The sequence below is a fragment of the Myxine glutinosa genome, chromosome 6 (assembly GCF_964187855.1).
Source record: "Myxine glutinosa chromosome 6, kmMyxGlut1.1, whole genome shotgun sequence".
NCBI lineage: Eukaryota > Metazoa > Chordata > Myxini > Myxiniformes > Myxinidae > Myxine > Myxine glutinosa.
Genome location: NC_136266.1, coordinates 62,695,787 through 62,716,814, shown reverse-complemented (window position 1 = coordinate 62,716,814; position 21,028 = coordinate 62,695,787). Strand labels below are relative to the sequence as shown.

Below are 21,028 nucleotides of genomic sequence, written 5' to 3'. Positions count from 1 at the left end.
GCAGAGCGAGGAGGAGACAGCTGTGAGTCACATCGAGGCTGCGAGCGGACTTTTTTTGATATTGGTCGCGAATGAGTTGAGGCTTCCCAGGAAAGGGATTGCCCACGACATCATCACATATTGCTAATGCAATTCAACCTGCGTCTTAGGTTTTATCACCAAGGGTGAGTTATTGTTGGAGGGAGCCAGAGCCTCCATTACAGGCTGATACGCCATTTTATCCTCGAAGAGACTGTCCGCTTCGTGCATCTTGTTTTGTCATTGGGATTTCCATATCGACCTCATCGCGTTGATTGCCGTTGGTTCCCATATCGGCTCAATTCCCATATCAAGCTCTCATGTCGTAACTCATCATCCACAGTGGCGCCAATATCTGCCTGTTGTTTTGCCGTTCTGCATGACCTCCATCTTCAACCAGCGTGGGGATCCGTGCACGGACTTTGGGGAATGTTACATTCCACTCATGTTTGGCATATCGTGAGTTCATTGCTTTGAGAGCATTGGGGAATGATGGTACCATCATATGTATTGTTCATTTGATGCAAGTGATATTTTCATTGTACTTTCTTTAATAGTGTTATTATTGTGTATGTGAGAGTTCTTAATACAATTACTTGTTTTGTTCTACAATTTCATTGATGTAGTTTTACCATGGTTTATTAGCACTCAAAATAACAAATCTTTCTGCAGTGTTCCCGCTTGAGACTCGGAGGTGCACCGTAACCGGGGTTTGGGGAGGAACATGTGACAGTACATATATACATATATGTGTGTGTGTGTGTGTGTGTGTGTGTGTGTGTGTGTGTGTGTGTGTGTGTGTGTGTGTGTGTGTGTGTGTGTGTGTGTGTGTGTGTGTGCAAGTCACTGTCGTGGCTGCTATCTCCACACGTGGGTGGGTTTCAGGAGACGGAACAGAAACCTACCAAGTCTCAAAGCTCAAAGTATCCACCTCTGTGTGTACATGCTTGTGTGTGATAAGGTCTTACCTTCCCCAAATTCCTCCAGGGCCTGTTTCAAGCACTCTACATCGCAGACAAAGCGCACCATTTTACTCAATTCCTCATCGTACTTGCGTTCACTCACAAAGTGCTGAAAACAAAAAGAAACAAAGATCTCTTACTCAGCCTTGTGATCTTAAACCAAACAGCATGTTACCCATTACCTATTCACTCGCATTTTCCATAGTTGCAGATTGCCTTTGCCTTGAAATATATGACCATTGCAAATAACTATGCAAGCAAAGTATAAATCATCGCAGGATTTGATTTGACATTTAAAATTTTTAATTTATTTTGCACACATAAAAGTAAAGCTTTTTTTGGGATTTTTGCAACAGTTGTTTCATCAATTCTTAAAAACCTCAATGAAACTTTCGACAATATAATGGCAGTTCCCAAAATACTGTATGCCCATCACAAAACTGTCACAAATATCTAAATATGTCAAAGAAATGTTCCTTGTATGACAACTACAGAAAAATTCAGGAGTGAGCTATAATCTTCCAGTAGTTGGTCTGAATAAGGTAGTTGTAAAAAAGAGATGGAGAGAGAGATGAAAGCTCTGCAGAAGAGCTCATTCGGGACAAAATCGATTCCACATGTGGTGACATTGCAGATGTACAATCACTTTGTGAAGTCATAAATTCCACGTCTTTCGACCTGAGAGCAATAACGTTGAGAGCAATAATATGGAGTATGGAGGTTTATCTTGCTTCAAATTGCAATAGTCCCTCACTATCTTCAATCCCACTCCTCCCTCCAGGTCTTTAAAACAGCTGTTCACCACCATCTCTTATCTTCCCCCATCCAAAACCTTGATCTTTACTACCCCCGTTAATTCACCCCAGATCCACTTTTTTGAAATACCGACCTCTTTCCTGGAAGTCCTCGCAGTGTCCATGTGTTTTATACCTCTCCCACCCCCCCCCCCCCCCCTTCCCATGCCTTCTCCCCCCAAGCCCTCTCCCTCCCACAGATCTCCTGATGTCCCTGTTCTCTACTGTTGTACTTGTGTGCTTCCCTCTCTCTCTCCCCATCTTGTCTCCTGCTCCCTTTATCATATTTTATGTGTCCGTTTTTTTTTTTGTGATTAATGTTCTCTTACACGAGCCTCGATCTTGTATACAAAAAAGAAAAAAACAATCTTATCTCAATGATTCCAGGCTGCATAGTTAATAGTTTTTTTGTTTGTTTTTTTTGTATACAGGATCGAGGCTCATGAAAGAGCTAACATTTATCACACAAAAAATCAAACATACACACAAGGTATATAGTAAGGAGGGCAGTAGACAAGATGGGGAGAGAAGGGGAAGCACACAAACACAACATTTGAGAGCAGGGACATCGGGAGATCTGTGGGAGGGCTTGGGGGGAGGAGGCGTGGGAGGGGGGGGGGGGTGGGAGAAGTATAAAACACAAGGACACCAAGGACTTCCAGGAAAGAAGTTGGTATTTCAAAAAAGTGAATCTGGGATGAAATTAGCAAGGGTAGAAAAGATCAATCTTTTGGATGGGGGCAGATAAGAGATGGTGGTGATCAGCTGAAATTAGTTTATAGTTGATCAGGTTTTTATGCCCTATGACCCACCCAAAACTTTACTAGCCAAACTTGTTCTGGGATTGTCAAAAGAAAGCTCTGCTACGAGTATCACAGAATGCCAATTTAAAAATAGTGAACATAGGCTGCAGCTTTTGACCACTTTTACTAGTAGTGCTTTTCGACAGCTTGTGATATCATTGGAGGAGGTTGGCTTTAGGTCCCTCAAGTACCTTGATATGCCCACGGAGCTCACTCAGCTGATGTTCGTCCATACGACTCGCTTGGTCTGCCTGCTTTTTGAGGACCAGCGCCGTGGCCTGTCGTTCTTCCAGCAGCCGCACTACGAGAGAATAAATAATAAAAATACAATAGTTTTTTTTAAACGTGGAACATGAGAGCTGCACGTGTGAAGCGAGTTTTTGTCTCCGGTTTTGAATATGGAAACCATAATACACTGCTGGTGGAACACAAAGATGAAGAATGCTATTCTATCCTCAGGTATGTCATCATTCTCAAATCTCTTTCACGTTTCTAACAAAATATGAGGTTTGTGATTTAACCCATAAAATATGGATGAAAGACTCAGGAAGGAACACAAAATTGCATCCATAAATCTTCAAAAGAACTTCTCACATATGGATTTGTGAGATAAAGGGAAGAAAGACTTCAAGGGAAAGATCGAGTTTAGTTTCAATAGTCGTTTTTTGTTTCTTTACATTTTTTTTTCAAACTTATATCGATAAAAACAACAACAAAAAAATCCAACTCCTACAAATAGAAACTCCTGTATTCTCTTTGTTTCAAACTATAGGGGATACTATTGCAATTTGAACCACCGCCATATCCAGATTGTTCTTAAGGTAAAAAAACAAAAACAAGTTTCATTCTTGTTTTTACTATACCGTGATGAATTAAAAATAAAACTGTACTTTCTAACACCTGATTTTGAAAGTAGTAAACTAAGATCCAACATATTCTCATGCATATTGCCTTGAAAGTTCAGTGATACGCCATTCATCCCTATTCAGTGATACCATCCCCATCAGTGCCAGTCGATGCATTGAAATTCCCCAAGACTAGAAGAGTATCTCTCATGTGGCATTGATCAACCACAGACTCGAGCGTGGCGTAGAATGCCTCCTTCACAGTGAGATCACTTTCCTCAGTAGGAGCATATACAGAGACACTGAAGTTATTCATTTGAATTCAGCTCAACGGTACTGTGTCCTCATGAAGTATTCAAAGAAGCAGACGATCACCCCTGTCGTGAACCTCGTTAGTCTCTGGTATAGATAGCCTCCAGCATGTGTTAAACGTAAACTAAGTTTTATCTCTGATGTGTTAACTTATTTAATTAACCTAGACAAAATAATTCCAGCCAGATACATTTGTGACATATCAAACAAGTCATGAAGGTTACAATACATGAACTTGGTTGGTTGGTTGGTTGCAGCAGGGTGATCGGCATCTCAAGGAGATAGGAATGGGCCAGGCATCAGCCTGGGGGGATGGCCAGACGGAGGCCCCTGGAGTACCGTTGGAAAGTGGATGCGGCGAAGCGCTGCTCTGATGCATGCTCCCATACCTGACCTGAACTTCAGTGTAAATCAAGCAATGGTACTTGAGGTTTGTTCAAGTAGTTGTTTATACAGGGTGAGTCAGAAGAAGCGCCCGATTTCTGTATATATATATATATATATATATATATATATATATATATATATATATATATATATATATATATATATATATATATATATATATATATATTGTTGCGGATATGAGATTGGCCTCCATCCATATCCGCTTGTAAATATTCCCCTATTTCCTCCATACTTCCCAACTATCCCCAATCCCCCATTCCCTAGTCCCATTTTCTGTAAACAACACTCTGTAGACCCGACCTTCCCCTATTTCCCCCATTAAATGTCGCATCCAGGTCCACCGCATCTCACGTAGACAACTATAGGACATCTTGCTAGTTATTCTTAGTCTATGTCAGTTAAGGACTCGTTTCCATTAATTCTGACTCTTCGTTGCACCAGAATGTGATTGTATGGCACCGTTAGGAAGTTTAGGACCTCCCAATACCTCCCCGCAGCTCTTCCTCACGGTTCAGCAACAACAACAACAACAGCAACAACAACGGCGGCGGCGCGGGGAGTGCGCGTCCTCACTCCGGCTTGGTTAGCCGCCATCGAACATGTGCTCGACGGGGTTACCACGTAGGGGCTCGCTGTCAGCTCCTCGTCAAGGGCGGAGCCCGGTAACCCCCGCACCCAATGGGAGCGGCGGACCGGTCCCATCTGGGGCGGAGCCAAGCAGCCGAGGGCGTGTCACTCCCCGCTGAGCATGCGCAGGAAGAGGGAGGTGACGTCAGATGCGCCCTCAGCTTGGAGAGAAAAGGACGCCACCTCCGAGCGCCGTGACACCTCCCTGCATCTACTGGACCGTGCTTTATCCTGTCCCTGAGCCAAGGTGCACCTTGTGCTATCGACTGCCTGCCCTTCCCTGCCACCAATCCCTGTGTAAGTCAGTCTTGTTCCGTTTGTCTGTGGTCTGTCTGGGATAGATAAGATTGTGTCTAAGTGCCTATCTCTTCTGTGCTTTACCTCTTACCTTGTAATCTACCCCTTTTCTCCACCACCAATTATATCCTCCTCCGGAGGTCTTGAGAACTGTACCCCTTGTGTCGTTTCATTTATCCCAGCCGTTGTGTCCTTTCCTTCATTGATTTAGCATAGCGCGATTTGGTCAACGTCGGGTGGAATCGGGTAAACTGTGCGAACACGGCGGCCATTCCGCTCGGCCCATCATAACATCTAAGCCGTGTCCGTAACAATATATATATATATATATATATATATATATATATATATATATATATATATATATATATATATATATATATATATATATATTGTTGCGGATATGAGGATTGCATTTTTTTGATTGTGTGTATTGTATTGTGGTAAATTGTTGTGTAACATTGTTGATTATGGCCCCTCCTGCCTCCAGAGTTGTGTAAAGGTAAAAAGGGCGTCCCGGTAGTTAATTCCATGAAACACCACATTGAAGGACACGATAAAACCCTTGTTCAGTAGCTTATATCTTATTATGTGTTTTAGAGTAAGGCCTTGTCTTCCATTAGAATGACACTCCACTGCACCAAGTGGAAGAGATAGATTCCCTTCAATCCCATTCCCAAAACCTCCATTTCCCCTTTCGTCATTGCCAAGCCTCGATTGCCAATTACATCCCCTCCAAAGCCGCCATTGACCACGAGGCAGGGTTGGGGAAGAAAGGCGGGTCCCCACCTCGTCAGAGAGGGGAGGAGTGAGTCAGCCCCACTCAACCAACCACGAACAAGGGGTTGGACTTGGAGAGAAAGATCAAGGAGGTTCGCGAAGGTTGAGGGGCGGGGCCTATATAACCCGCTGCGGGACGTTCCCCAACAGATCGCAGATGAGCTGAGAAAGGAGAGGAGCTTTTACACGAGAATCGCAAACAGGGTCCAAGAGAGAGCTGGGTTGTGAGGTCCAAGAGAGTTGAGAGTTGCACCGTTGTTGCGTGCGAGATACGAAAAGCCTTTGACAAAGCCGCTTCAACCAGCCCCGTTTCAACCAGCCGAGTGACCCTGCCGGCGTGCGCTGTAAAGCCGAATACAAGGAGCTGCCGGCGTGCGCTGTAAAGCCGAATACAAGGAGCTGCCGGCGTGCGCTGTAAAGCCGAATACAAGGAGCTGCCGGCTCCCCGCTTCCCGCCCGGAGTGGACCCGCTCGCTGTGCCCTGTGATCCCACCTGCTCATCCCTCCAAACGATTCCTACCCTTCCATCCATTTGCGTACGTGAGTTTGTTTTGTTTGTTCTGTCCTGGGTAGGTAACTAAGTCTGTATAAGCTAGTAATTTTCACTGTGTCACCTGCGTTTTCATGTCACCTGTAAATAATCGTGACTGCTCTTTTTGCTTATGTGTGTGTAAATAATAAATCCCGTTACTCTTCTGTACGTCTTCTTCTTCTTCCTCTTTGCATTCGTCGTCTTAGTCTTTTCCACATTGAATATCTGTGGCGCGATACGGCCAACGTTTGGGTGAATCGGGTTTAGTCGGGGAAACTGTTAGGTCGCGGTGCCTTCGCTCGGCAAACAACATCCTTATCCGCAGACCGTAACAATTGGTGTCAGGAGTGTCGGATTCGGACCTGGGACTAAAAATTCATTTAGCCCAAATTTTGGACACAATTGTACAATTGGAGTAACAATTGGTGTCGGGGAGTGAGATACGAGGCCCGAACCAAATTTTAAAAACAGCTAGAAAAAAAAATTTGGTCAAAATTTGGAGTAGCCGAAATTTGCTTTTGTTTTACAAAAACCCGAATTTTGAAATCGCGCCATGGCTGGTCAAGGCGACGGGATGCCGGTGGGAGAGATACAGATAGACGGGGTAGAATCGACCCAGGACCTCGGGGAAATGTATATGGAGGATGTGGTTGTGGGGGTATCAGGCGCACAAAATGGCGCTCTCGCGCACGTGGTTGAGGGGGCACGGCCGCGGAACCAATGAGCGCGGCCCAAATGCAAGCCTTCATGGCCCAATTCATGGTGGAAATGCAGGAAAAAAACGACAGTATGGAACGAATGGAAAACAGAATGAGGGCTGATAGTGAGCGAATGAGGGATGAATTGAGGGGAAAAATGGGAGAAATGGGGAACCGGATGGAGGCTCAGAATGAGCAATTGGGGGTAATGAGGAGCGAAGCGAGGGCTCAGAGTGAGCAATTGGGGGTAATGAGGGACGAAGCGAGGGGTACCGGTGAGGGGTTAGACAACGGGATAAAAGAGGTAAAGAATGGGTTAATGTGGGTGGAAAATAGAATGGCTGCCCAGGAGAATCAGATAGAGGGGGTGAAAAATGGGTTAATGGGGTTAGAAAATAGGATGGAAGGCAAATTGCGGGAGATGGGGAGCAATCTGCCCGAGAAATTAAACAAATGGGAAAGCAGATAGAGGAGGTAAAAATCGGGGTAGAAACCAAATTGGATGCTCAGAGGGATGAATTGGGACAGATGAGGGCAGCATCTACAAAAGAGAGGGAGGAGATGAAAGAGGAGATACGACGAGGTGTAAGTGAGGAGGTCTCGGGGGTACGCGAGGAGGTAAAGCGAGGTGAAAAGCGTATGGAGAAAGAAGTGAGGAATAATACGGCGAGGTTACAAGGGGGAATAGAGGGTCTGATGAGGGGAGTAGAACAGCTGACAGTGGGACAAAAGGAACTAGTGGACCAAGTGGAAAAGAACACTGCAATAATCGGGGGGGTTAAAAGCGACACAAAAAGACATTAAGAACGAATTAATAGCGACACAGAAGGAATGTCAGATGGTACATGAGGGGTTGACGAAGAAGTTGGAAGAGGTGACAGAAGTAATGGAGACGAAGGACCAAGAGGTGAGGACGCACATAGAAACGGTTAAAGTGGCCTTAGAGGACGAAATTGAGGAGACGCACCGGGGAATAAAAGAGGAGAAGCAAAAATTAGAGGAAGTGGAAGAAGAGGCGAGTGAAATTAAGAAGAGACGGACAGAAACTAAGAGAGAAATACAGGAGGAGGTGATGGAATATGTACAAGGTCGGTGCTCAACTCATAATTGTGTGCTCACTAACCAAATAAAGATTTTGCAGGTGGCAGAAGAGGTGCGGAGACGAGGTGCCAAGGTGAGTGGCGATATACGAAGAAATGTATATGATGTGAGGGGAGCTTCAGTCGGCTTGGGGGTTGCTTTGGACCCGGGTGTTCGTGAGAGGCCGTTGGTGAAGTGTGCGACAGGTACGGTGTGCGAAGGAGGAGGTGTGCGAGAATGTCCGACTCTGGGGTGTGTGAGGAAAAAGTGCGCGCCGAGGAGTGAGTGTGCTATCGAGAGTGAGTCGGTAGTAGTGCGTGTGCGAGGGAGCACATGGAAGCGCGTAGTGAGGAGTGTTACAGAGGATGTAACGAGAGAATGCACACCTGTGGTGAGTGTTACAGAGGATGTAACGGGAGAGTGTGCGCAAGAGGATGCGCGAGAAGGGTGTGTAACGGACGGGTGCATGGGGAAAGAGTGCGCTGTCAAGAGTGAGGGAGAATGCATGCCTGTAGTGAGTGTTACAGAGGATGTAACGGGAGAGTGTGCGCAAGAGGATGCGCGAGAAAGGTGTGTAACGGACGGGTGCATGGGGAAAGAGTGCGCTGTCAAGAGTAAGGGAGGATGCACGCCTGTGGTGAGTGTTACGGAGGAAGTAACGGGAGAGTGTGCCAAGAGTGTGCGCGAGAAAGGTGTGTAACGGACAGGTGCATGAGGAAAGAGTGCGCTGTCGAGAGTAAGGGTGAGTGCGCTGTCAAGAGTGGTGGTGAAAGTAGTGAGAGTGACACGGAGCGTGAGTTGGTTGTGACAGGTGAGAGAGGATGTACACCTGGAATGGAAGGATGCACACCTGGAAGGGTAGAGCGTGTGTGGGAATGCACACTGGAATTGGTCGTGAGGCACGTGGTTGGGTGTGCGAGTGAGAGCACACCTGTGATTGTCACAGAGGAGGTGACCGAGGAGGGGCGCGAAGAGGTGTGTTGGTGAGGTGTGCGAACGACGAGTGTGTGCCAAGGTGTTCGGTGGTCAGGTGTGTGACCAAGTCTGTGAGCGAAAGAACGAGTGCAATAACGAAGTATGCGGGGTGTACGGGCGGCGTTGGAGCATCGAGCTCAGTGAGGGTGAAAGGGGTAGCGTATGCGTGTAAGCATGCAGGTGAGGCATCGACGGTAACCGGGTTAGCGGTTAGAACGACATTTAGCCGAATCGGGCCCTCGGTGCGCGCCGAGCAGCTTCGCGTGCCGCGAGGACCAGCGGGGATCCGAACCACGGCGGGTTCGAAAGGACCGCCGTACGAGATCCATGCTGGGCCGCGTTTGGAACGGTCGCGTCCGTGCTCCGCTAGGCGGAACGGGCAGCCCGATAGGAAGGGTCCTCATGGCGACCCCTTTTTGTTGAGGCATTCCGGAAGGGCGAGATCGGGACATTGGATGGCTCCGTGCCGAGGTGGTGCGTGGGATCTCGGCCCGGGTAAGCGTCCTTCCCTGCACCGAGTGCCGGACGTATCCAGCCGCCGGCACCAAACAACCCGCATTCATTGCTCGGCTTTACGAAGCCGGGCTGTGGAAGTGAATTGGCGCACCGAGAGGCATTAGTGAGTGGACTGTGATGATGGTGATAGTGATAGTGATTTGATACGAAATTTTGAATAGTGAATAGAATTGGCAGTAATTGGAAAATTTTTGATTGGTTGGAATTTGGTAAGCAAAATTGATAGTGGGACGTCCCCGATGTGGTGGGATGGCAACTCTGTCATCCCTCACAATGGGGGCAAAGGAGCACTAGATTTATGGGGTTTGGCAGTGAAAACTAGCCCGGGAGGGTTAGGATATATCATGTGTAGGGATCTAGAGAGATGACCTTAGGTAACGTTAAGGTTAGTTAGTGACTGATACCTGTAGTGGGGACGCAGGTAGATTAGAGTGGATGATAATGACGTGGTATGTGCTTAGTTTAAAGGGAAGACAGGGAGCACAAAGTTAGCAGGGCAACAGGTAGTTTAGATGATGCCGTGTGAGTGTTGGAGGTGTATAAAAGTGTATTGTGAAAAGTGTGTAAGGAACAGGTGAGATTGCACAGGTGTGCAACTGAACAGGTGGATGGAGCAGTGTTTGAGTGATGGTGATGGTGATGTGTGTTGTGTTGACCAACTGGTCCAGGAAGAGGAGGAGGGTGCAGGTGGCACCAGGTGAGATTGCACAGGTGTGCAACAACAGGTGTATGGAATATATGGAGTGTGGAATACATGGAGTGTGGAATAGATGGAGTATTGGAATGGATGGTCGTGGAGTGAGTATGGTGGAAACAATGGAGTGGAGTGGATGGTGCGAAGGAGTGAATGGGGGAAGAGTGGACCCCCATCACGAATACCCGGGGCGGGTAGTGTAAGTGTTAGGTAGAGGGTATAGGTAAATTGTGGTTGGATATTGGCATCTGTGGTGCTTGGTGGAAGAATGGTATTTGGATGTGTGCATTAGTGTTGTGGAAATGGCTGGGCGTGTAGCCTGTTAGTGTGTGTAGTTGGTTTGGGCACTCCACCACTGTGAGGATGTCGGCCAGGTGAGGCCGCAGGTGGGCTCTGGGGGCCGGTAGTTGTGGATGGGGCCCGAGGATCCGGAGGACGGACCCGGGTAGCCCAGTGCCAGAGGGCACCAAGGGGTGACAGAGCCAGGAGGGGCCTTCCCCAGTTAGATAGGTTAGGGTGAGGAGCTAGGTAAGCTCGGGTGGCAACTGCAGTGGTGGAGGTGTGCAGGTGGGTAGACCTGCTGGGAGAGCTACATGTCACAGCCCAGAAATTGTGCAAGGGCACTGGGAGATGAATCAGGGGAGTGAGACCCCAAATTGAGAAGCACCACAGTTTGGTCAATGGGAATTGGTTTTTAGAACCCATAGTGTAAGTTGGCCAATGGAATGGCAGGGAGAGACCCCGGGTAGTGTAAAGTGTGTTAAAGTCATTTAGAGGATAGTTAGGATTGAAGTCTCCTCGCAACATCTGCATCCACTCACCTGAGTTGACGTACCTCCACACCATGCCATGTTTATTTATTTTTATGATGCAAATGTTTGGATTGTGAGACGCATCATGACGTGGGTGTGACATTGTGCTTGATGTTCCATCTCTTCCTCCTTATGAGGATTGATGATGAATTGAGTGATGGTAAATTTTGGTTAGAGGGATTGTGGTGACGAATTTGGAATAGAAGAGATATGGGGAGACGTGACTGTAGCGACGAATTTGTAAATGTGTAGATTTTTGTACATATGGGGTAAGGGCAAGGGTAGTGTAGGTGACAGGGGGGTGACATACGGTAGGGACGAGCTTTCTCACTTCGCCCTCCGTACGCATTTCACCTTGCATTGCCTTATTGATGTGTACCCTTGTGACCTTACCCCTCGCTCATCTGTCTTCCCCCTTTTGTCTCCCACATGACCTGTGCGCCATTGGGCGCCGAGGGGAGCGTGCGTGAGTCGGCCATTGTGTGCCCGGAACTCCCAGAACCAGCTGTCTGCATCGATGCACCACATTATGGACCACATGTCTGTGGCCGAGCACCACTTATGGACCCCATGGGTTGGGGCATGGCCCCTCTGCTGGAACCGGCCATGAAGGCCCGAAATCTTGCTGGCGGACCTTGGCCACAGGGCACCGATGCCCCACAGGTGAACCACACTAGTCGGCCCTGTGGGCCATAAATAAAATAAATAAAAATGGACACGTTGGGTGCATTTCGCTTTAATACAAATAGGCCGCCAGTATGAAAATGAAGGAAAAGACAACAACTGGAAGAAATAATAATAGCCAGCAGAGGGAGCCGAAGAGCAAGAGACCACCTGCAGGGTTAGGGGTTGTCGATTTATTTTATTCAGTGAACAATGATGACTGTGCACCGATTGGTGCTTGAGGGTGTGTTGGTGCGTTATAGGTGCTTTCATGGTGCATTGATGCAGAGCAGACTGTCTCCCCCCCCCCCCCCCAGAAAGAACAATCACAGGTCCTGGGTTGCGTTTTGTAAATAAAGTAGCGTCAATTGTAAATAATGCTCCCCACCGTCAGTGTGTAGTTTGAAAACCATTCCGCAATTCGGTTAACTGTGGGCGTGAGTCTGTTAGGCAGGGTGCAATGGAGCAGCGGGACATATTTATTTATGTTTTAAAACTGTAGCACTCAGGGTCAGGTTAAAAGTAGAGGGAACTACACCTACGTGTCACACTAAATTAAAGTTATAGGCCCGGGACGTGCCTAAGAGGAGGAGGGTGCAGTGTTGCGGATATGAGGATTGCATTTTTTTGATTGTGTGTATTGTATTGTGGTAGATTGTTGTGTAACATTGTTGATTATGGCCCCTCCTGCCTCCGGAGTTGTGTAAAGGTAAAAAGGGCATCCCGGTAGTTAATTCCATGAAACACCACATTGAAGGACACGATAAAACCCTTGTTCAGTAGCTTATATCTTATTATGTGTTTTAGAGTAAGGCCTTGTCTTCCATTAGAATGACACTCCACTGCACCAAGTGGAAGAGATAGATTCCCTTCATTCCCATTCCCAAAACCTCCATTTCCCCTTTCGTCATTGCCAAGCCTCGATTGCCAATTACATCCCCTCCAAAGCCGCCATTGACCACGAGGCAGGGTTGGGGAAGAAAGGCGGGTCCCCACCTCGTCAGAGAGGGGAGGAGTGAGTCAGCCCCACTCAACCAACCACGAACAAGGGGTTGGACTTGGAGAGAAAGATCAAGGAGGTTCGCGAAGGTTGAGGGGCGGGGCCTATATAACCCGCTGCGGGACATTCCCCAACAGATCGCAGATGAGCTGAGAAAGGAGAGGAGCTTTTACACGAGAGTCGCAAACAGGGTCCAAGAGAGAGCTGGGTTGTGAGGTCCAAGAGAGTTGAGAGTTGCACCGTTGTTGTGTGCGAGATACGAAAAGCCTTTGACAAAGAGCCGCTTCAACCAGCCCCGTTTCAACCAGCCGAGTGACCCTGCCGGCGTGCGCTGTAAAGCCGAATACAAGGAGCTGCCGGCGTGCGCTGTAAAGCCGAATACAAGGAGCTGCCGGCGTGCGCTGTAAAGCCGAATACAAGGAGCTGCCGGCTCCCCGCTTCCCGCCCGGAGTGGACCCGCTCGCTGTGCCCTGTGATCCCACCTGCTCATCCCTCCAAACGATTCCTACCCTTCCATCCATTTGCGTACATGAGTTTGTTTTGTTTGTTCTGTCCTGGGTAGGTAACTAAGTCTGTATAAGCTAGTAATTTTCACTGTGTCACCTGCGTTTTCATGTCACCTGTAAATAATCGTGACTGCTCTTTTTGCTTATGTGTGTGTAAATAATAAATCCCGTTACTCTTCTGTACGTCTTCTTCTTCTTCCTCTTTGCATTCGTCGTCTTAGTCTTTTCCACATTGAATATCTGTGGCGCGATACGGCCAACGTTTGGGTGAATCGGGTTTAGTCGGGGAAACTGTTAGGTCGCGGTGCCTTCGCTCGGCAAACAACATCCTTATCCGCGGACCGTAACAATATATATATATATATATATATATATATATATATATATTTATTTCTGTCAGTTGATTGTTTGTTTGCCATTTGTATTACAGTGTACAAGCAGGTAGAAATAAATGAATGACATGTTTATCTAACCATTTATTCGGGGGAAAATTATTACGGAAGTGTACCAAGCTGTTTTGCTTGCAATTTTCAAAGTGCCCTCCATCGTGATCGATGCACAATTGCAGCCGAGCAGGCACAGAGTGGCACACGCTTGCAGAGTTCGATATCAATTTCCTCAAACTTTGCAGTGATTTGAGCCTTCAATTCCTGAATGGTACGAGGCTTTTCACGATAAACAAGGTCTTTCATGAGCCCCCAAAGAAAGAAATCTGGAGGTGTAAGGTCTGGGGAGCGTGCCAGCCACTCGATCGGACCGCGGCAGCCGATCCACTTTTCGGGATCCACTTACACTTCCGTAATAATTTTCCCCTGAATAAATGGTTAGATAAACATGTCATTCATTTATTTCTACCTTCTTGTACACTGTAATACAAATGGCAAACAAACAATCAACTGACAGAAATATATATATATATATATATATATATGTTGGAACCCATCTGTGGATCGGTCCCATCGGCCGATGGGTGTGACCCATCTGTGGATGCACGAGAAATGACAATGCAGACCCATCGGCCGATGGGTCTGCGCCATCTGCGGATGTGTTGTTCACCTTGAAGGTGAACCCATCTGTGTTTCCTATGCATCAATGGTGGATGAGTATGTTTATTTGAACCTAAAAATAAGCAATTGATGTCATAAATGTTTATAAAGCAGTCCGTGACATGTGGTTTAATCTGTTAAACATTTAAAAATCATCTCTGTTAAATTCCTACCACATGTAATTCCAATGACTGTGTACCTGATTGAAGAGCACCATTCTGTCAACACATTCCTTCAAGGTGAACAACACATCCGCAGATGGCGCAGACCCATCGGCCGATGGGTCTGCATTGTCATTTATCGTGCATCCACAGATGGGTCAGACCCATCGGCCGATGGGACCGATCCACAGATGGGTTCCAACATATAAACAGAAATCGGGCGCTACTTCTGACTCACCCTGTATATAGTGTTGACACAGTTGCATCATTTAAATTTTAAAAAATATTTCTGTACATATTTTTCAGTTATTTCGTTTTCTACGGAAACTTTCAGAGTTACAGTACCCGAGAGGCCGACTGTTACTGGCTATCGACTGCACCATTTTGCAGTGTATGAATTTTTAACGAACGAAGAGTTTGTTCTATAGATTAGTGATCTCAAAAGGTTATGGATGTATATGTGAGACAAAGAACCAACAGCAATTCAAAATGACAACAAAATTATGAACAACATGATCTGACTCTCAACTCCACCATGTTTGGATTTCTGTACATATTTTTCAGTTATTTAGTTTTCTCCTGTTCTTCGTTCGTTTCTAGGCTTTATCTATTTCATATTATTGGCGCTGAGGAAGCGCCTTTAGCGATTGACTTCCAGCCAGTGTAACGCTAATTCCTGTCACAGGAATTCGGAGATCATATAAGTGGGCGTGGCAGTTCCTGATTGGTTCGTGTTGGGGAACGCCTTCTCGCTGCCGACGTGACGTAAATTCGCGCACGCGCACTGGTGATTGGCGCTGAGGAAGCGCCTTTAGCGATTGACTTCCAGCCAGTGTAACGCTAATTCCTGTCACAGGAATTCGGAGATCATATAAGTGGGCGTGGCAGTTCCTGATTGGTTCGTGTTGGGGAACGCCTTCTCGCTGCCGACGTGACGTAAATTCGCGCACGCGCACTGGTGAAGCTTACTCGATCTTACTCGATCCCATATAATACATGTACTTTCATTGCATACAAATTATACTTCCTCCTAGAAATTCCAAGCCCGAACCTCAGCGCAATCCAAGAGGATTCACTTGTTTTTGTTTGAAAGCATTTTTAATGAAACTGTAATTATGTGCATTAATGTTCTTAAACTTTTTTTTTTAATTTTCCCTTATGAATCACAAGCCTCCTTAAACTAGCATATCCCCCTTTTTGTCCCCCGTCGCACCACGGAGCGAAAGGGGGGTTATGGGTTTCCCCTCCGTCCGTGTGTGCGTCCGTCCGTCCGTCCGTGCATGCTTGCGTCCGTGCGTGCGTGCGTGCGTAAGCGAAGGACCGAATTCTAATTTGGTGTGTGGGTGCAACCGACGTCAAAATCCAAGATTGCCACCACCATATAAGCATATATATGTCTGAACCTGGTGAGCGAAATATCTTGAAAAATAAACGAACTACTAACTTCTAATCTGGTGTGTGGGTGTATCTACGCATAAGGGAGAACGCTATTGAAAATTGGGTCGCCACGTCAAAATCCAAGATGGCCGCCTTGCGTCTTCCACTTTGTCAACTCGCATCACTTCACCGACGGGGGACCAAGGCGTAACGCTTGTTCCCATTGAAAGCCCTGACATTCGCTGATTCACGATTTGCAGCGGTTTTCAAGACCATAATCCCCTGCGAATGTTGGGGTTTTACTGTACTGTATAGCACAATATCTCAAAAAGTTATGAACGGTTTATGATTAAACTTGGTGGATGAGTTTGGGTATGTGACAAGAACAAGCCGATTAGATTTTGGCTCAGGCCCGGATCCAGATCCGGCCCATCAGTGGGATACAAAACGTAGTGTTCAGCCGAACGGAGGCATGCGCTCGACCGAGTGCCGTTCATGCGCTGTGCATCCATTGAACTTTTTCTTATTATCTTCCACTTTTCTTCTATCATGTCATGTTGCTCCTCAATGTCATTGTAGCAGGACGCTAACTTAAAGTGCCACCAGCATGGAGTGCACAAAAAATAAAATCTCTTCAAGGGTAATGATGTGAATACAGTCATGAAGGAAATCTTGCAGCCAGTTAAGAAGACGACCCTGGTTATGTGAGTGAGCATGGCTGCATACCAGTGTCAGCACACATGATAAGGGTCTATCTAATGAGACTTCCTTGATCCCAAGATGATTTTAGGTTAATGATGCATTTCCTTTCATAAGAGGAAGTGAATCAAATAAATTGACAATGAGCAAATGTAGTAATACTTGTTTATTTCATTAATTCTTCTTTTCCCCTATAAGAGGAGTAAAATAATTCAGCCTTGCTAGAACGATTGAAGTTTTGGAATGATTACTATTCACTGGGAATACATGCTATTACTTGCTGCATTGCCCTGGGCAATGCAGATTCTGCACATTCCTCCAGTTGGAACATTTGTTCTTAAAAAGTGTTTGCTTTCATTTGAAAACAACTGCAACATAAAGTACATTTCAACATCAACTGTTACCATCAATGACAGCACATCAAAGCAACTTGCATCTTATTATGGGTAATAAGTACAACAAAATAGGAATAAAATGAGCAAGGTATGATTCATTCATATGAAAAAAGACAGATTTAATTACCATCAGCAATGCAAATGTTCAATCAATCATACTGAGATATGCAACTTGTCTGTCTGTCTGTCTGTCTGTTTGCTGACCACCATACATTCGGCCATTACTTATCCAATCGCAAACAAACTTGACAGAAAGACTAACGGTCACACATTAGAGGTTGTGGCGACTTAATTTGTTCCCCTACCCAAGGGGGTTTACCCCACCAAGGGGGTTGCATGTTGAGGTGTATATCTGTATTACGATAGCTTATCATGGTATTTTTCCAAGGTGGATTTTAATAACAAAAGTAATAACAACATTGATGATAATATTAATGTTATTACAAAACAATATTAATACTAATAATATCCACCCTCCCCAAAGGGTTCTTCCTCAGACAAACACCGTTTTAACATGAATAAATAGCTTATCGTGTTGTAGGAGCAAGCCTACCAGAAGTAAAAAAAACATAACAAATCACAAACACGTATCATTACCTTTTAAAAGTCACTACTGCCGTTTAACACTAACTGAAAGAAATTTGGAGGAATGCCGACATCTGTGAGGCAATCTATGCCTATTACATCCACCACACACCAAAGAGCCTGAGCCTAGATCTGCTGTAATCTATATACCCCCACAGAGGTGAATAACATGACCCTTCCTGCCACTTCCATGGGGAATGGTTCTTCTAATCAATGAAATGCAGATAAGATGAATGTTGTACTTTCATTACTTCTGCCACCAAAGGTGGATGGGAGGTTATGTTTTCACCCCTGTCTGTCTGTTTGTCTGTGAACAGGATATCTCAAAAAGTTATGAACGGATTCGGATAAATTTAGTGGACAGGTTAGCTGTGTGACAAGGAACCACCTTTAGAGGCCATTTTTCCCTGCAGAGCAGGACTTGGCCTTTTTTCAGGCACCGTCGTCCCCTTTTTTGAAGCAATGTTTTACGGCCGGATGCCCTTCCTGCCGCCAACCCTGTTAGTCGCCTCTTGCGACACACAGGGAATTACCAGTGAACTGGTACTCAATTTGCCGACCTCGGAAGGATGACAGGCTGAGTCAACCCCCCTGGCGTTAATTCAGCGATCGACCGGGATTCAAACCCAGGATCCTAGGATCCCAAGCCAGCACCCTAAACGCTAAGCCAACACCAGGCTAGCTGTGTGACAAGGACAAATTGATTAGATTTAGGTGAAGATCCAGATCCGGACCCAAGAATTGTTTAAGTGATTCTCCATCATTGAGAAATGGAGTCAAAAATGATACATAGCATGATGATTTAATGATTATTTCAAAAGGTTGCGGATGTATTATGACAAAACTTTGTGGGCGAGTTGGGTAGGTGACAAGAACAAGCTGATTAAATTTTGGTTCAGGTCCGAATCCAGATCCGGCCTATCAGTGGGATACAAAACAAACTGTTCAGCCTAGTGTATGTGCTCTACCGAGTGCCATTCTCGTGATCTTCTTCATGCATTTTAAAATAGATTTTTGTGCATGCGGCTGAAATGTCTACTCACCTCACCATCATGCAATTCCTTTCCAAATTCCCATTTCCCCTCCACACCCCATCAACCCCCTCCACCACAAGCTCCCACCTCTCCCACACCCACCCCTCCCCCTCATTTCCCCCCTCTTCCCCATTCCCCATGGTGTGACCTGTTCAAAAGTCAATGTTTCAAAATGAATGCAACCTGCAGATTATAATGTATTTCGTCATATTTGCCGATTGTTATTTTAATGTGCAACTTGTGCAGCAGCAGGAGGAGTTATAGAAACTGAAGGTTTTTCTATTTTGTCCCAATGATATTGATGCACGTTTTCTCAGCAGGCTGGTCCATGTTTTCACTCACTTCCTTATCGTAATTAAAGATCTCACAAGTATCCTTCACCAAAGTGAGAGGCATTTGGCCAAGCACCATTGAATTAAAATTGTCTGTGAGAGTTCACCACCTTGCCTTGTAAACTGCCTTCTTCGTTTACAATTGTTCCAGTGGCCCCAACATTGGTGAGTTTTCCATCATTCAGATCAGATTGTAATGATAAATGCAACTTGATCTATCCAGCAATGGTACATAAAAAGAAAAAAGTTCATTGAGGACACCCCAGGAGCAAGCAACTAGGACACTGTGAAAACAGCTGTGGAAGCAGTGAAAGAGCTTCATCCTCTAAACTTCCCCCCTCCAATCCCACTTTCTCCCATTGTGTTGCAGATATTGTGGGAATGAGAAATAATTCCATGAAAGACCAGGATGGCTTACCTGTTTCTTCCTTCACTTTATCCATCTCGGTCATCAGATTCACCTCTCTATCCATCAAGCTGGGACAACAGGAGCACAAGCCATATTAGTCATAACAGTGCAAGAACACCACTCAATTCTTTCATATATCTTATTCCAGCATGAATTACTCAATGAAATTATTTTATCTAGGGGTTTAAAAGTATTTGGTTGGAGCAGGTGAGCAGAGATGTTCATGTGAACTCATGCAAAAAATATCCTAAATGTTATTAAAAGTTCTTTAAATCGCATGTATTTATATTGGGTCACAAAATGGCGAAACAAACATGAAGTTCTGATACCTTCCACGGTTCCCTCGACTGAACATGATGCGATGAAGCTAACATAATCACAACAGTCTGTACAAATGTCCAGCTTGTCAAATAGATCAATTTAAATCACAACCACAAATGTTAGTAATATTACCAAGGCTTCCAAGTAATAACACTTAGAGTTGAAAGAAGGATCCGAGACACCTTCATTTTTAGCAATTTTGAAACCCGCACAAGTAAGCTCATTTTCTTGTTCAAATAGGCATTGGTGTCTTGGTTGCTAAGGACACCGTGTATGGTCACCATCTTGGTTATAAAGGAAGAATTCACTGCGTATGGTCACAAATGTTAAAACCATAATCGCTATCACCTATAACCTGTACAAACCAGTTTTCTCCATCAGAATCCATAAACTTCCGAGATGTTGAAAAATAAGCTTTTTTGATTGGTGCATGATGACCATTTTATTTTACAGAGATGTTTCTCTTCTTGAAGTGCCTAATCCGTCGATAATACATGTGAAATTTTGTATCGATCGGTTTAGCGGTTCTGAAGATCTTTGAAAATTTGAATAAACCCAAGATAGTCAGTTACCAGGCCTTTCGACCAATCCGGTTCATTGAACGATATGCACTAGATTGGAATTTGAAAACCCAAAGGAAAATGTGCCCTTAGGCTTAGGCCATCAAGTGAAATTTGCAAGATTGATACTCAGTACAAAAGTAGCCATCACCGCATACATTTTGGTTGGATTCCATTAACTTTTCTTTTGCTACTATTGTGTTACAGATCGGCCATTTTCTGTCAAATGCGATAATTTTTAGGAAGTCAACTGTACTCTGCAATGTGGAGTCCAATACATATAAGCCCACAGAATCTTGTTTCTCACAGTCTGAGAGTCCTTTAGCTGCTTTTTTGCAAACTCCAAGCGGGCTTTCATGTGTCTTTCACTGAGGAGAGGCTTCCGTCTGGCCACTCTGCCATAAAGCCCAGATCGGTGGGGTGTTGCAGTGATGGTTGTCCTTCTGAAAGTTTCTCCCATCTCCACACAGGATCTCTGGAGCTCAGCCAGAGTGACCATCGGGTTCTTGGTCACCTCTATTACCAAGGCCCTTCTCCCCCGATTGCTCAGTTTAGCCGGGCGGCCAGCTCTAGGAAGAGTCCTGGTTGTTCCAAACTTCTTCCATTTAAGAATTATGGAGGCCACTGTGCTCTTGGGAACCTTCAATGCAGCAGAAATGTTTTGTAGGCTTCCCCAGATCTGTGCCTCGACACAATCCTGTCTCTGAGCTCTGCAGGCAGTTCCTTCGACCTCATGGCTTGGTTTTTGCTCTGATATGCATTGTCAGCTGTGAGACCTTACATAGAC

The 21,028-nt window shown here is 45.6% G+C and overlaps 1 protein-coding gene across 3 annotated transcripts in view; it reads right to left on the bottom strand.

The window, feature by feature from the left end:
- Positions 1 to 21,028, bottom strand: part of LOC137429871 (spermatogenesis-associated serine-rich protein 2) — an 86,099-nt gene that overhangs the window by 13,290 nt on the left and 51,781 nt on the right. For all 3 annotated transcript variants that reach the window (XM_078779934.1, XM_078779935.1, XM_078779936.1), the window contains 3 exons: positions 19,370 to 19,428; positions 2,769 to 2,878; positions 987 to 1,089 (listed from right to left, as the gene is read on the bottom strand). In XM_078779934.1, the coding sequence (XP_078636060.1) occupies positions 987 to 1,089; positions 2,769 to 2,878; positions 19,370 to 19,428 (272 nt within the window). The remainder of the gene's footprint in view (positions 1 to 986; positions 1,090 to 2,768; positions 2,879 to 19,369; positions 19,429 to 21,028) is intronic.